Source organism: Daldinia loculata (assembly GCF_022478755.1).
Source record: "Daldinia loculata strain CBS 113971 unplaced genomic scaffold F4817scaffold_2, whole genome shotgun sequence".
In the NCBI taxonomy this organism is placed as follows: Eukaryota; Fungi; Ascomycota; class Sordariomycetes; order Xylariales; family Hypoxylaceae; genus Daldinia; species Daldinia loculata.
Window position 1 is genome coordinate 830,251 of NW_026054856.1, and position 14,822 is coordinate 845,072.

General features: G+C 48.0%; 5 protein-coding genes across 5 annotated transcripts; 3 read left to right on the plus strand and 2 right to left on the minus strand.

Moving 5' to 3' along the window:
- Window positions 1–891: 891 nt before the first annotated feature.
- F4817DRAFT_84429 (uncharacterized protein) lies at window positions 892–2,766 on the plus strand. Its single transcript, XM_049307954.1, has one exon. The coding sequence runs from the start codon at window positions 1,132–1,134 to the stop codon at window positions 2,617–2,619; it is 1,488 nt and encodes a 495-aa protein (XP_049163622.1). The 5' UTR covers window positions 892–1,131; the 3' UTR covers window positions 2,620–2,766.
- A 1,757-nt stretch (window positions 2,767–4,523) lies between these two features.
- Window positions 4,524–6,206, minus strand: F4817DRAFT_84458 (short-chain specific acyl-CoA dehydrogenase). The gene is made up of 3 exons (XM_049307955.1): window positions 5,993–6,206; window positions 4,762–5,931; window positions 4,524–4,691 (listed from the first exon to the last, which is right to left on the minus strand). Exons 1-3 carry the CDS (start codon window positions 6,109–6,111, stop codon window positions 4,646–4,648), a joined length of 1,335 nt encoding a protein of 444 aa, XP_049163623.1. The 5' UTR covers window positions 6,112–6,206; the 3' UTR covers window positions 4,524–4,645.
- A 553-nt stretch (window positions 6,207–6,759) lies between these two features.
- On the plus strand, window positions 6,760–7,471 carry F4817DRAFT_311499 (ribosomal protein S12; the record flags this gene model as incomplete). Its single annotated transcript, XM_049300004.1, has 3 exons — window positions 6,760–6,900; window positions 7,012–7,305; window positions 7,394–7,471. The coding sequence occupies 3 exons, from the start codon at window positions 6,760–6,762 to the stop codon at window positions 7,469–7,471; spliced, it is 513 nt and encodes a 170-aa protein (XP_049163624.1).
- A 261-nt stretch (window positions 7,472–7,732) lies between these two features.
- On the minus strand, window positions 7,733–9,472 carry F4817DRAFT_84479 (glycosyltransferase family 15 protein). The gene is made up of 4 exons (XM_049307956.1): window positions 9,300–9,472; window positions 8,289–9,221; window positions 7,951–8,239; window positions 7,733–7,892 (listed from the first exon to the last, which is right to left on the minus strand). Exons 1-4 carry the CDS (start codon window positions 9,348–9,350, stop codon window positions 7,825–7,827), a joined length of 1,341 nt encoding a protein of 446 aa, XP_049163625.1. The 5' UTR covers window positions 9,351–9,472; the 3' UTR covers window positions 7,733–7,824.
- Window positions 9,473–11,689: 2,217 nt separating this feature from the next.
- Window positions 11,690–14,787, plus strand: F4817DRAFT_84527 (topoisomerase II-associated protein PAT1). The gene is made up of 2 exons (XM_049307957.1): window positions 11,690–14,020; window positions 14,074–14,787. Exons 1-2 carry the CDS (start codon window positions 11,781–11,783, stop codon window positions 14,363–14,365), a joined length of 2,532 nt encoding a protein of 843 aa, XP_049163626.1. The 5' UTR covers window positions 11,690–11,780; the 3' UTR covers window positions 14,366–14,787.
- Window positions 14,788–14,822: the final 35 nt, after the last annotated feature.

Consider the following 14,822-nt stretch of genomic DNA (forward strand, 5'->3'; position numbering starts at 1 on the left):
GTTGTTAATTCCCGGGTGTCATCAAGACGCAAAAGCCGAGAGCGGTGTTTCTACGAGCCGCATGACACCAAAGGCGGTAGACCATTGATTAGTAGGCCACTCATAGGTATGGGTCACTCGTAAGCCACTTTATATGACAAGCTGCTGTGCTCATGCGCATTATTAGAATATGATAGCGTGCTCGAAGGGCGCATCCTAAACGCAAGCTTCTTGAAGACTCGAGACTCAAACGCCATCTTCCTTGCTCCACCCCAGCTGATAATTATAACTTCTTACGTACGATTATTGAATACGTCTTCCTTTGGAGGTAAGGTCTCGAAGTGGTCACCTTTAGAGGTCAAGCGTAGGTCAAGCATACGACCAAGAGAATTTTTAGAAGAATGAACACACCCAATACCATCCCGACCCCCTTCGAACCCCCCCCCCCTCAGTCTCTCCCCTCAGACCCCAGACCCCAAATTAAATATGTAAAAGAATGCAAGCCAAGTTGACAAGTTGATTATGCTTCTTCAATGGCGCGATAACCCCTGCCTTGGGCAGATCCGCTCCCATGTCAGGCCACCAAGATCTCCATCCAGCCAGCGGAAGACATGAAGGGCGGAACGATCTAATACCCTTTACGTCAGAACGGAGGAGCTTTACGACAACCATCTTTTATCACTAACACATACAAGTGTCTACCTACATAAAATTTCTATCATTCTTCAATCTTAAGATGACTCAAGTACTACCGTCGAGCTTAAAGCTAGACAAGCCCGGGTATTTTTTGTTTCCTTGATATACAACTATATAAGCCATTTGGTTCCCATCATAGCCTCTACAGCTTGGGGGTCTTATCGATATTAATATCACAACGTCGTACCGTCATCAGCAATACTACCTAACCTACATATGACCTTTCTCATCCTGCAGTTGACGGCAAGGACTCATATACAATCTTATTATTGTCACTTTGCTGCCTAGTATAGCGCTACAGTTACACAGGACAACACTCAAACTATATCTATGCTCTCTTTAGCTTGATTATCGCAAGCATTAGTTAGATCTAGGGTCAACACATCTTATACTACGGAAATCCAGAATATATACCTGAAGCTCTAAGCCGTTTAAGAACGAGAACCAACTTTCAAAATGTCGTCCACTTCGTCTTCGGAGCACAGCAGGGTTCTAGGCGGCTACGCTCGCAAACTGTCTATCACCCCTAAATCTAGCATCAACATTCATATCAACAACCATTATCACTCTCGAGTCTACACCACCGGATCGGAAGTATCAGGACATGTTACCATTACACCCCAAACCGATACGCGATTCGACACGCTCCAGGTTGTGTTACTCGGAACTAGCAAAACCCGGGTAGACGCCGTAAATATTCCCCAGACGACCTCTCACACTTTCTTGAAGCTCATAATGCCTATCCCGGAATCATCCTATCCAATCCCGCGCGTGTTCGAGGCAGGTCTGACTTATACGGTACCATTCACCTTCGTCATTCCGAGCACCCTCACTCTTAATGCGTGCAGTCATCAGGTCGCCAACAATTCTGTTCAGGACCACCACATGCGATTGCCTCCTACTCTTGGTTCTTGGGAAAAGGATGACTTTGCGCCGCACATGAGCCGCGTTCAGTACGTGATCAAGGCACGAGTGTACAAGGATGAGCCGGCTGATGAACTGACTATAAAAGTTATGGAAGCCGGGCAAGAGATTAAGGTCTTACCCGCGATGCCGGAAGATGCCCCATTGAGTATTACCAAGCACGACGATTTGTACGTTATGTCGAAGAGTAAGTCGCTACGGAAGACTATCATATCGCCCAAGACAGGAAAGGTGACTATCACGGCTGCGCAACCCAGCGCAGCTATGCTAAGTCCCGACGGGCAAACGATCGCCTCGACTACAGTACCACTCTACCTCGAATTCGAACCAGCTTCTATCGACGCACACCCACCGAAAATAACAGGAATATCATCCAAGGTTACGGCGGTCACGTATTTCAGCGCCGGCGGCGTCAGCCAGTACCCTAACCTGAAGGATTGGCACAGCGCATTCGGCTCCGAAGGCCGCGGCTCGTACTCTGGCACGACATCCGTTACCACAGGGCCTTTAGAGGAGGTCAAATGGAGCGGACACCTAACGGCACAGGCTCGACGGGACTCCGGATACGGCAGCGACAGCCTCTCATCTGACACAGACCTACCCCCTAGGCCCGCCCCCAAAAAGACCAAGGGCAGTCTCCCATCCCCGATATTCCACGCGGCGCAACTACAAGTGCCGATTCAACTACCAGTACAGAAGAAAACATTCGTGCCAACTTTCCACTCGTGCATCACGTCGCGCGTCTACGTCCTGTGGTTAACAGTTACCGTCGTTTCCGGCGGGTACAGCGCACACCTAACCCTAGGCGTGCCTTTACAAGTCGGTGTCCGCGGCGCGGTCTCGCACCTAGATAATACCGCGCTGCCGCCTAGCTTCGAGGAGGTAGAGGAGGCGGATGCGGACGAGTATCTGCGCCCGCGCGTCATGAGCCTTCCTACGATTAATTTCGACCAGAACGGGGCGCTGCCAGGCTACGCGGACTTGGATCACCATAGACGGAGGACGGTGGTCGCGCACTGAGGTATGATTCGATGACATCTATACGCTTTTTTGGTTATTCTTCTTTTACATCTACATTCCTCTTGCCTCGAAAGGCATTATGCGGGACTTGATACCACCTTCGTTTGGGAGCGATTTGTCTAGGGCGGGGATTTGGAAAGCGTGGCGTTTGGCTGTTGGTAAAAGGACTTATGAGATTGGTATTTGATTGTATAGAAAAAGAACTAGGGTGCGGCAATCGTTGAAACGATAGGATAAACTATAATTTGGCAAGGAGGGTTAGCATTCAACATCCCTTTATTTTTCAACCACGTATTAAGTAATGATGGTTATCACATTTTGTTTAACTACGCATATTAGATCATCTACTCTCTCGTGACGAAGAACTTGAAAGTTATAGCTCTTATTTTAATTGTATACCTAACTAACATCAAGTGTATAACCTTTTCTTATGTGTATTGCTTATAGAGCGAAGACTCTGGACTACCTACCTAGATTCCAGCCAGCCGAGTTAGTAGGACCATATCCCCTATCCGCTACCAGACTGGAATATTAGTCTAGACCCGGTGTAAAGGTCTCCCGAGTAGCGCTAAGTATCTATCTCCACCATGGCCCCTCTATGAGCCCTACATCGTCAAGTAACTCACATATGAATATATGACGACCGAAGTCGGTAGACTTTCGACTATAAGTTAAATTTAGAGAGCTGACCTCTGTCTTCCCCGGAACTAATGACTCTTGTCTATGCCCACTTACACTAGGCAGATAGACACGGTAGGTTTGTTTTGCGGTCCTACTTAGTAATTACTATAAGTAATATACCTAGTACTAAGCGCTTCTTAGAGGTAGTGGGCGGGAAACCACCGCGTGCTACTTAGATCAAACCTATAGTCTCTGTTGGCAACTCGGTTAGCTACCTTCCCTAGGAGGGCTATAGATGCGGTAGGCATAATGGAATTACCCACAGCCAAGCTTCTGCGCTTATATATGCCGTAGAGAGTTAGGAAGTCTTAGCAGGTAGTCGCCGCCTGATCGCTAACTTGCCTTGCACATTACTCCAGAGAGAAAACAGTGACAGGCTAATAATTACGCGAAAGGGATATATGGCTGGAAACTAGAGAAGCACCCACGAAACTCCAAGCAGGCTTGCCTAGTATTATTTATACTTCGTATTAAATATGTAGCCTAACAATTAATTGTTAGCTAGCATAGCTGAATAGCTGTAGTTGAGACCAAGTATAATCTAAGAAATCGAGAAGTATCACCTTTACCATCGTATTAGAATAGCTTCTTAAATAGTAGTTAACTATCGCTTTCAGTAAGTACTTTAAAGACCACGATGCTCTCAACCGTGAAAAGAGAATACCAAGGTAACATTGCTTTCCCATAGACTAGCGAATACCAACTTGGTCAAATTAAAGGGGCAAGTGAGTGACATGATGCAGATTCCCGGAAGCTGGGTATGTTTTCGTCGTACGAAGTAGCCACTATGTAACAAGATCTGAGAACAACATACGCTGTCACACGTCTAATAGATAAATGACTTCCTGAACCGGTCCTTCTGGTTGAGATTTGGCCAATGAATGGCGTATTCCCTGGTGCTATGGTGCTACCCTCTGGGTCACTAGAAATATACCGCAGGCGAGACGAACAACCGTGCTTTAAATTTCGCCGTAGTCTTTCGAACTTTTCTATCATTGGTCTCATCCTAGTTCCCTCAACTTCCCCTGAAGTATCAAATGGGGCCACAACGCCACTCTCCAACAATTTGACTAATTTCAATACATAGGACAAGTACATCATGCAATATATCCCTTGTATAAATATTTGATCCGTGGTAGATCAGTACACTACTATATACTCGTGGCTTAGAGGATATGTCTAACCTCAGCCTTACAATGCTATCATCGAACTCAACACTAAGGACACACCCCGGACACGCGAGGGTATAAGCAACGCCCAGTCCTTAAACACCTCTGAGAATGCACATTCTAATTTTCGACACAAGGCTAAGGGCACGGTATATCGTCCGTCGTATCTTCTCGATTTACCTGGTATATTCCTTCTGGAGTAGCTTGGCGATTGTGTTGAGTCTAATATCGAAGATTAGCATTGCTCCCCCCTTAATCATACGACGTAGAGCGAAGAAATAAGTCAACTTACTGAATATTACTGGTTCCCTCGTATATAGCGCCAATCTTGCTATCCCTCCAGTATTTCTCTGCAAGACCCTCCCGGACGAAGCCCATGCCACCCATCCATTCAATGGCTAGGCCGCTAACACGTCCCGCGACTTGCGAGGCGTACAATTTCGCCATGGCCGCATCGCGCACGAAGTCCTCGCCAGCTTCCTTCTTCCGGGCAGCATTGTATACGAGAGCGCGCGCGGCCGCGATCTCGGTGTACGACTGGGCGATTTGGTGCTGCATGCCCTGGAACTCGCCGACTAGTTTGCCAAACTGCTTGCGGTCATTCCATACGTACTTGACTGCGTTCTCCCATGCACCCAGCGCTAGTCCGGTCATCTGCGCCGCGATACCGATGCGCCCCTCGTTCAACAGCCCGATAGCGTACTTGTAGCCCTCACCCTTTTCGCCCAGCAAATTTTCCTTAGGGATCTCAACGTCGTCGAAGCTGATGGCACATGTACTGCTCGCTTTGATGCCCAGCTTCTTCTCCTTCTTGGCAATCGAGAAGCCCTTGGTGTCTTTCTCAACAATAAAAGCTGTGATACCCCGGTGCCCCTTGCTAGGATCCAAGTTTGCGAATACGATGAAGAAATTAGCCTCCATAGAATTCGTGATCCACATTTTGCTACCGGAGATCCGGTATCCATCAGCGGTTTCCGTCGCCCTAGTAGCGAGCGCGAAGGCGTCAGATCCCGAGACGGGCTCGCTCAGACAGAAGCTACCAACGGTGTTGGTGGCCAGCGCCGGGAGGAAGCGCTTCTTAATATCGTTACTACCCCACTTCAGGACGGCCGTGTTGACCAGCGTATTGTGGACGTCGACCAGAACGCTGACGCTCGGGTCGACACGTGCTAACTCCTCGATACCTACGATGGCGGCAGTGAAGTTCATACCGGCACCTCCAAACTCCTCGGGGATCTCAATCCCCATCAGCCCTTGCTCGAAAAGTTGCTCAACCAATTCTGGATCCATGTTCTCGGCCTCGTCCATATCGCGGACTTTCGGTAAGATTACCTCGTTAGCGAACTTGGAAACTGTCTCTTGCATGGCTGCCTCGGTCTCGGACAGGTGCGTTATGGGGGTAGGGGGGATATCAGTAATGTCTGTCATCCGGCTGGCTGTGGCAGATAAGGGTCTTATTGTTCTATAGGCCCAAAATATTAATATGAGCCATTGCGACGAGAAACTTGACTGAAAAGACTTACTGTCGCGTATTGAACTTCTGCACCGACCTGCTACAACATCGTGGCGACAACGAGGCCCTAGGAACTACACCAGGACCCCGCCGTAAGGCCGGCCGAAGTAATCTTGCGATCGACGACATGGTGTGAAGTAGCAACTTATAACTTGTACCACAACAAGCAGGTGTGTAACAGCTCACGAGAACAAATTACCGAGGAAGTTTGAAGGGGTTTGGATTATTGTATGTAAATTAGGTAGGTAAAGTACTCGTACACGATTAAGAAAATAGATAATAAAAAAAGATCAAGATTATGAAGAGTCCCGCCTTCTGCTCACATTTCCACCTTCCCCGGATTCGACTTACTCTGCCGAGGATAGCCATGGCTCACGAGCCATGAGCCGTGGCTGGAAAAGTAAGTTGGGAAAGCGGCGCTGACGTCGATTGTGTACCAATGTATAGAGGGAAGCGAATTAGCGAATCAGACATGAGCAATGCCGCCGACCGGCTGGGTGTTACCGTCCGCGGTTCCATAGTGGCATAGCCGTTAGACATGTGAATCCAGAGCTAGTAGGTACCTATGTACGTACCTTATAAAAGTTATCTAAGTTAGAGCCACACCCATACCGGAGGCCGGAACTCAGAACTTGCCAGACCGATGTCACCTGACATCGAATTTTCCACCGTTCGTCAATTGAGCTTCTCTTGGCGGCAGCGTATTGTGTGAAGTTTCATACCCGATCGACCTGTTGGAGTCAGACACGGCGGCCGACTGACTACCTAAATTCCATCATGGCCGCGCCGATATTAAGATGCCTCTGGCCATCCCTGGCAAGGCGGCCGGCCGCAATACCGATATCCCTTCCTAAAATACCCATGCGATCATTCTCTTCGACGCCGTCCCCAAATGCGACCTTAAACCAAGTCCTACGAGTGCGTCTTCCTCGATCCTGTCTCTTTTTAGAACAAGGAGAACACTGTCGTTATCTATCTGTCTATACGGCTGGCCCTTTGTAATGGCGACTAACTCGCAATATCAAATAGGGATGTCGTAAGCCCCAACGCGCGCGCCACGCCGTTTCTCCAGCTCTGTCCGATACGGAATGTCCGCAGCAGAAAGGCGTGTGTCTCAAGGTCGGCATTACGCGGCCCAAGAAGCCCAATTCAGGCGAGCGAAAAACGGCTCGTGTGCGCCTGTCCAGCGGCCGTATGATCACGGCCTATATCCCCGGCGAGGGCCATAACATCCAACAGCACTCTGTCGTTCTTGTCCGAGGTGGCCGAAGTCAAGATTGTCCTGGTGTGCGGTATCACTTGGTCCGGGGAGCTTTAGATTTGGTAAGCTAGCAAATGGGGTTGACAGTCGGATTTGAAGGGGAGTTGTTAGTTTGGGACTACTTTTACTAACGCATATTTTTTTCAACAGGCCGGTGTCTCTAATCGCAAGTCGAGCCGAAGTAAATATGGAACGAAGAAGCCGAAGAAGGCTTCTGTTGGCTCATAGAGAAACATAGAAGCATTTTGTATGTCTCATTCACACTATTAGGGTTATAAAGATCCTTCCTTAATAGAACTTGGGATAGATGTGCTCGGACGTGGACTGTACTTTTACTACACGATGCGACGTAAAATAACTGCAACATTTCCATTTCATATGGCAAACCCATAAACATGTATCTACAATGAAGAAACCGATATATATCGGTACGTTAACGAATCCGTGGACGCCACCCTGTTGCCCCGGTCAATACCCCCATTGAACCGCACTGGCGATGTTGCAATAGACCGTCATTAAAGATGGATAATATCTATTTACAATCATCTGTGAAATTTTTTGTCATCCTGGTTTCCTTTTCTCTATCCCTGTTGCTCCTCATAACCCTGCGGCTTATCAAGCCCGTTGATATCGAAGTATCTTGCTGTGCCTGCGGATGTATTAGTGAGATGTGATATCACGAATAAGTGGAATCGGGGAATACGTACAAGAGTACCCTTTCCAGTCAAAGTTTTCCTTCGGATTGCAGTGACAGCGGAGATCTAACCGCGTTTTCTCACCGGTTGGACAGTGAGTAAAGGGGACGTGATAATAGGCAATATCATTGAAGAAGTGAATTTCTTCCTTCTTCAATAACAGGCCGGCGGCAATGGAATGTACCGGTGCATCACCCCATCGCTCGTAAAAGAACCCACCATCCTGGTCAAGCGACTCGAAGAAGTCGGTATAGGCCTTGGATCGCAGCCATTCTAAGTTGCCAACTTCAAAATTAGACCACTGTATGTAGGTTAGTAGCTATTAATGCATAATTCGACGTACTACTTACGAAGTGGCATTTGTTGTATTTCTCACCACCATCGTCACTGAGGAAAGCCATAGAGTTACCCTCGGCGATATGTTCGGGGTAATTCTTCATGAACTTCTTTACACTGTCCCAGAGAGTAGGGATAGTCTCCTCGTATTCGTACAGACTAAGCACGAAGCTATACTTCTTCTTGTTCTCGGCCATGAAACGGAAAGGATCGTAATGAACGTCGCAGAAAAGTTCGACGCTGGGCTCGACTCGCCAGTACCATTCGTAGTTCAACATGAGTGGTTGACGGAAGAAGAAACCAGATTCGAAGCGACACATGTGTCGGTAACTAACGGAATCGCCATAGATAATCTTGCGCTGCGCCATATCTTCACGAACCTTCCGCGCCTTATCCTGGTCGATGTGATCGGGGAAAGACCAATGCTCATGAGGAATCTCGCCATAGTAAGTCTTGCCAGACACGAGGGAGCTCGTAACTTTCTTGAAAGTCGCATCGAATGGCTTGTCATTGAGGAAAACCCAATCGTAATTGTAGCGGCGGTTGAAGCGATCTTCGACTTGACGGATAGAACGAGCAATGTCCCACACATCGCTGTTGCGGGCAAGAGAGACGAAGGTGGCGTTCATACGAGGGCCAGGGGCAGTTCCTAGAAGATCATTCCACCCTTGATCCGACGGTGTTAATGCCATTGGAGCTTCGGCAAGGTCTTCATATTGCTTCGGGGATCCTGCGCCGGGCTTCGATGGTGAACTCTTTGTAGACCCTGGCGCGTTGTTGATCGAACCATCCTGCTTGTTTCCCCAACTAGACGACGCTCCGCCAGCATCGTCGAGCGACTTATCTGGCCTCGTCGATGAGGAACCTGGGCTAGCTCCGAATGAAGAGGGTTTCAGTTGTACCCCTTCGTATGTGGAATGGGATACGAAGTAAAGGACAGCGAGAAACTGTGTAGCGAGTTGCTATTAGCCACCTGGATTCGACCTACTCAAGCTCGATTCACGAAAAGTCTGGGTATAGCTTACGAAGAAGGCGAAGAGAATGTATCTCACGATGCGCGCACTGCCGGCAGCCATGATGCGAGATGTAGGGCTGACGGATTGCTCACCGTCAAAATGAGCTGGTAGAGGAAGACACTGGATATTCTCGAGGGCTGGAATGTTTCGCCGGCCGGAATGGGGGCGGGGATTTCCAAAGGGGAAAACTCTCCTCGCCTATGTAGGTTAGGTATTGTCACAAGAAACAAAGGAAGGACTATTAAGTCATCACCGGAAGCTCAAATGCGACTGGACTAGATTCGCATACTTGAGCCACGATTTTTCAACAGGAATACGTAGGGAAACGGAAACGAAAAAGGTGAAGGGAAAAAAATGAAATAAAATAAAAATGAACAAGTGAGATAGATTGTAATAGGTAAAAGCTGGATGTGAATACGAAGTTGTTACACCATGTACGTAGAAGTGGGATAGGGGTAGGTACAGTAAGGTACAAATTGTACATACAACAAAACGTGTACGAGGAAGTACTTGCAGGGTGTAGGTGATTTGATTCGAGATAGAAAGAAAAAACGGAGGCGATGGATTAGAATTTCACTGATAAATGGATCGACGCGTCAGTTGTGAATGGAAGGTCTAGTCCCCTAGCAGTGTAACTGTGGCCCCCCCGTACGCCTAAACATATGTGACTTCCAATTGAATCAGGATCCCCATTTTTTACGGGTAGGTACCAGGTTTATCACTAGGCTGGGCGAGCCCCTCTTCGTTATCAGAGAGCCTTAAGGTCTTGGCGTTGCCGTATATTCCGCCCCGAGTCCCGTTATTGATATCCCCAACCCTAGAAATATTTGACAGCGAAGTACCATGAAAAGCTAAACTACATAATATAAAAATCGTTTAGTCATTCCTATCAGCTCACATCTTGTGCTTTGTCAGGTTCTTTGGAGCATAACTGGTGAGACGTGTATTTCTATATGCATATGCTTTCGAGGAGAATGTCTCAATAACTTGGGTAACCTTTTTGAGTTTGCTGAAAACATATGTTTTGGTGCGGTTTTCCGAAGTCATATCGCTTGGCTGCCTCTTTGTCTAGGCTTGTATACATACCTAGGTAGACTTGTACATGGGAATATCTCCTACGTGCACATTCGATGTGCGGATTGCATTGCTAGTTCTACGGCTCAAATAGCCTACCTCGATACCCCATATCTAAATTCCTCTTAGCCTACCATTTGTCCGGCAGACAATCCAGAGGCTAACGCTGACGTACCTCACCACGTAACGCAGTAAATACATACGCATTAATAAACTCGATGAGGATCCTCTAAGAATACCAATTATAAACAAGTGGCTCCTCCTTACATGAGATGCAAAAGGTCGATTTATATGCCTGAGTTGGTCAAGTTAGAAGGAAGTAATTTATTTGTAAGTTGCAAATTCTAAGTTGGATTTACCCATCCCAGGTCAGGCACGTGACCATAGTACGCATGGCCTAAAACCTAGGTAGGTAGTAATAGCTTGATATAAATATATCTAATGAAACAATATGGAGCATCTAATTCAATACTATTACATGTCTAGACTTGAACGACTAAAAGGATACATTAAAAGATACATGAAGCATTTTAGTGTGCAGGTGGCCTCCAAAGGGTAAGTACGAAGTACATGTTGACATGTCCAATAGGTATACCTAGGTACTTGGCGGCATCACGTGGTTCGGAGCGCATTAACTTGTAACCTCTTCCCCACCTAGGCAACATGATTGGCCTAGCCGATGCTGTAGGGTCTTTGGTGGGAAGCTGGTAGGTTCTTCAATTCCACCAAATTGCTTTGCGAAATGTTGCCGTATGGCACGTAGATACGTCAATCATCTCGAGAGAAGTTGACGGCGCTCTCTTCGAACAGCCTTACCTACCTACTTTACGTCTTTCTCTAGCCGTGAATATTTTATACGTACTGAGAGCTTCCTTGTGCAGCTACTACTTTTCTTATTGAACTGTTTTCTAAATATTTTTGTATCCCATTTTATCAGCTTTTACCTCTTTCGCCCCTCACAACCCAAGCTGTTTTCACACCCACATCATGATCCAGCAAGACTATTCGCTCCTCGTCTACCAAGTATTCCAGCTCTTTTAGTTGTAAGTCTTTCTACTAGCCTGTATTAACCTGTATGATCTATCCCAATATTCTTCCATCTTTTCGAGCACCATACAGTCATACAGTCATACAGTCATACAGTTTTACGCATCACAGAGGGAATGTACCCTTCTATTCTATGCCCAACATCCCAACCCTTCTGCCCATCCTATGCTGCCTTCCCTATTGTTAATTTCGAATAAAATATTTCGGGGTTAGCAAACAAAGCACTTTTTTGCAACCTCCTCTAAATTCGTCACCCCTCCACAGCTTTGACCATCCCACTTTAGCAACCTTAGGAGGTACCTTACTTACCCACCTTCTATAGTTTGACACTAAACTTTCGCAAGCATTGCGAAGCTTGCAACCGCCGCCATGTCATTCCATGCGAATTCCTCGCGCCACGATATGGCAGCTCCCGGTTTTGGCCAATCTTACGATCCCTTCGCCGATCTTTCGCGAAGTGCGGATGACATTGATGAAGCTTTAGATTTTGAGGATACATATGATGGATTAGGTGATGGGTTGGATGAGACGGACGACGCTTTTAACGATGACACGTTTGGTGGTGCTGGCGGTGGTGACTCTGGTGTAGTGTCGCATGCGCCAGTTGGTAAGGATTTCGACTTCTTTGGACAGACTGCTAAAGTCGCGAACGCTATCGAGGAAGAACACCAACGCTTCAGCCGTCAACAGCCAGTTCCGAAGTCGATCCCACCTTCTTCAGCACAAGCATACAACTCAGGATATGCCTATCAGCCAGCGCCTAAACCTGCTAGAAGTGGTTACGAGAAGTACAAGTCCTCTGAACCGGTATCCGACCTTCAAGTTGACGCTTCAATATGGGGAGTCCAGCCAAAGAAAGCAACTCCAGTAGCACCAGCTCAACCCCAGCCAGCCGCGCCACCGGCGGGTCGTAAAATGATGAGTCTGGAAGAGGTCGAGGCAGCGATGCGAGCCCAGGCAAAGGCTCCTGCTCAACCCCAACAGCCTCAAGCCCAGCCTCAGGCTCCGTCCCTGGCTGGCCCTGAGCTTCAAGCAACATTTCCCCACGCCCATTACGCCCAACAGGAGCCGATCGACTACCTGCAACAACAACAATTTGACAACCGTCAACCCCAGGGATTCTATGCTCCCGACAGCCAGCAGCTTCCGCAAGGGGCCGCTCATGGACACCCTATAGCAATCTTGCAGCGACCATCTTCAAAAAGCATCCCATCTAGCGGTCCCAGCGTGTCAAGCTCCTTACCTCAGCAGCATCAGCCTACTTCTACGGGATTCCCGACGCAGATACTACAGAACCCTAACCGTACTCCTGGAGAGCCCGCTAGAATTAACTTGCCAACTCATCCAACTCATCGATCCCAGAACTCATTCACCCGCCAGCCTCAGCCTAGCGCAAGTCAAGCTCACCTGTCAAATTTATCCGAGCAGGAGAAAGCATCCTTCCTCGAAGCTGAGGCGAGACGAGCCAAGCGTAATCACAAGATCCATGTCTTATCGAAGGATAACGGTTTGATGACACCACAGGATAAGAGTTTCATTACCAGAATCCAACTGCAACAACTTGTCTCGGCCACTGGTGACCCTAACGAACACGGAACCGACGCTGCTCTTGCGGAGGATTTCTACTACCAGGTTCTCAGCTCGTTACGAGCAGGACAGCGACCTAATCCGAATCAACCTCTGAACAATTTTGCCCAGACGTACCTTTTCCAGACTGGTACTCGCCATGGGGGTATGAGACGTCAAGGACGAGGCCCGGAGAACCACATGCAGCGAATGGAACAACAGGTCCAGCGTGCTGTTGAGGCGGCCAAGAATAAGCCCAAGAACAAACAACTGGTCATCGAAGGCAGCTTAGGAAAGATCTCGTTCAGCAACGCGAAGACACCAAAGCCTCTATTGAACATTAAGCGGACCGAGAGCAGTACCGAGACTAATCGACCTGGTAGCGGACATCGCTCCCATCCCACTACAGGTACCGACAAGAAGGAGACACTGCAGAATATCGAGAAAGTCTACTTGACTCTGATGAAAATGGAGGATCTAGACCGCAATATGCCCCCCCCTCCGTCGAATGGCAATCCGGATCCAGACTTTGAGCGACGTGCTGAGATACAGGTACAGTTGCAGCAACTAAATGAGCAGCTATGGACCGAGCTCAAAGTCCATGAGCCTATAGGCGCGACTTCTGTGCACCCTTTCATCGCCTTTTTGTCCTATCCTAAAGGCAAGAAAGCAATCGGTCGTGTGTTCAACCATATTACTCTCGAGCAGCAAACAACCATCCTGACCATTATCGTCATCCATCTCGATCAACTCGATGTAGTCCGTGGTGCACAGGTACAAACTGGAGAACCCATCAATTTGAACGCCGCTACTCGCGAGAGCATTGAGCTGTTCATTGTGGCAGTCATGCCAAGTCTTCTCCACCTGTTAGGCAAATCGGAGTTGCATATTGTCACCGGCGTACTCGGATTGATAACCCAGAATCTCAACGTAGATCTTGTTGCTCGAACTCGGATTGGTGTCTCGATGTTAACTATGATCCTTAGCCGAGCTGAACTCACCAAGCAAGCTGGACAAGCAACTGAACAGTCTTGGCAACAATGGTAAGGATAAAGATGATCTTTCATATCGTAGTAACTAGCTAATTTCTTGTTAGGGTTGCAACTTTCAACCAGTTCTTCAACGCCTTAGAACCAACTCTTCCCAACATCTTCCCAGGCACCGTGGCATCTGGAGAAGATATTTATGTGTGGCAATTCCTTGCCGCCATTGGCATAGGAGCCAGCCCAGAGGAACAGCAACGCCTCGTCCTTGCCGTCAAAGACCGTGTCATGGATACTGTCAATCTATCTAAGACTCTTCCCGCTGACATGGCAAAGACTCGCTTGGACAATGTCAACCTGTTTATGCGATCTATCGGTCTTGACGTGGAATTGTTGAACAACTAGACTGAGCATTAGGATGACCATCTCGACTTACTGTATAGTCTCATCCAGATATATCGTCGGGTTGTTTGGCCGAAGAAGACTTGGAAGGTGGGCACTGGATGTGATGATTCAACGCCGCTGCTTTATGCGGCTTAATGAGGCGCGAAGAGGTCCTTGTGAAGGGCCTCTGATAGACGGGTGAGCGCTTGGCGCTCGGTATATGGGTAACGAACGGTGGAATCTATCCGAGTTCTCACGAGTTCATGATACCCGAATTGGCTTAGCGATGAGGTCTGGAGATGATGCGGGCCAACTTTGTGGACGATGGTTCTAGACTCCTACGGGGAGCGTGTGCATAGATAGTTACATCGTGAGGACGAGGCATCTAATGCCTATATTTTGTGCCATAGCTACAGTCAAGTTCCGAGTCCTATTTAGGCCTTCGTGATACTGTTATACGTTGGCGCTAGTCCTACAG

Coding starts and splice junctions, on each gene's coding strand:
- F4817DRAFT_84429 (XM_049307954.1), top strand. CDS start 1,132: ATGTCGTCCACTTCGTCTTCGGAGCACAGCAGGGTTCTAGGCGGCTAC.
- F4817DRAFT_84458 (XM_049307955.1), bottom strand. CDS start 6,111: ATGTCGTCGATCGCAAGATTACTTCGGCCGGCCTTACGGCGGGGTCCT. Junction 5,932..5,992: donor CAGAAGTTCAATACGCGACA/GTAAGTCTTTTC, acceptor TTGGGCCTATAG/AACAATAAGACCCTTATCTG. Junction 4,692..4,761: donor GAGGGAACCAGTAATATTCA/GTAAGTTGACTT, acceptor CTTCGATATTAG/ACTCAACACAATCGCCAAGC.
- F4817DRAFT_84479 (XM_049307956.1), bottom strand. CDS start 9,350: ATGGCTGCCGGCAGTGCGCGCATCGTGAGATACATTCTCTTCGCCTTC. Junction 8,240..8,288: donor AATACAACAAATGCCACTTC/GTAAGTAGTACG, acceptor ACCTACATACAG/TGGTCTAATTTTGAAGTTGG. Junction 7,893..7,950: donor TGACTGGAAAGGGTACTCTT/GTACGTATTCCC, acceptor ATACATCCGCAG/GCACAGCAAGATACTTCGAT.
- F4817DRAFT_84527 (XM_049307957.1), top strand. CDS start 11,781: ATGTCATTCCATGCGAATTCCTCGCGCCACGATATGGCAGCTCCCGGT. Junction 14,021..14,073: donor GAACAGTCTTGGCAACAATG/GTAAGGATAAAG, acceptor ATTTCTTGTTAG/GGTTGCAACTTTCAACCAGT.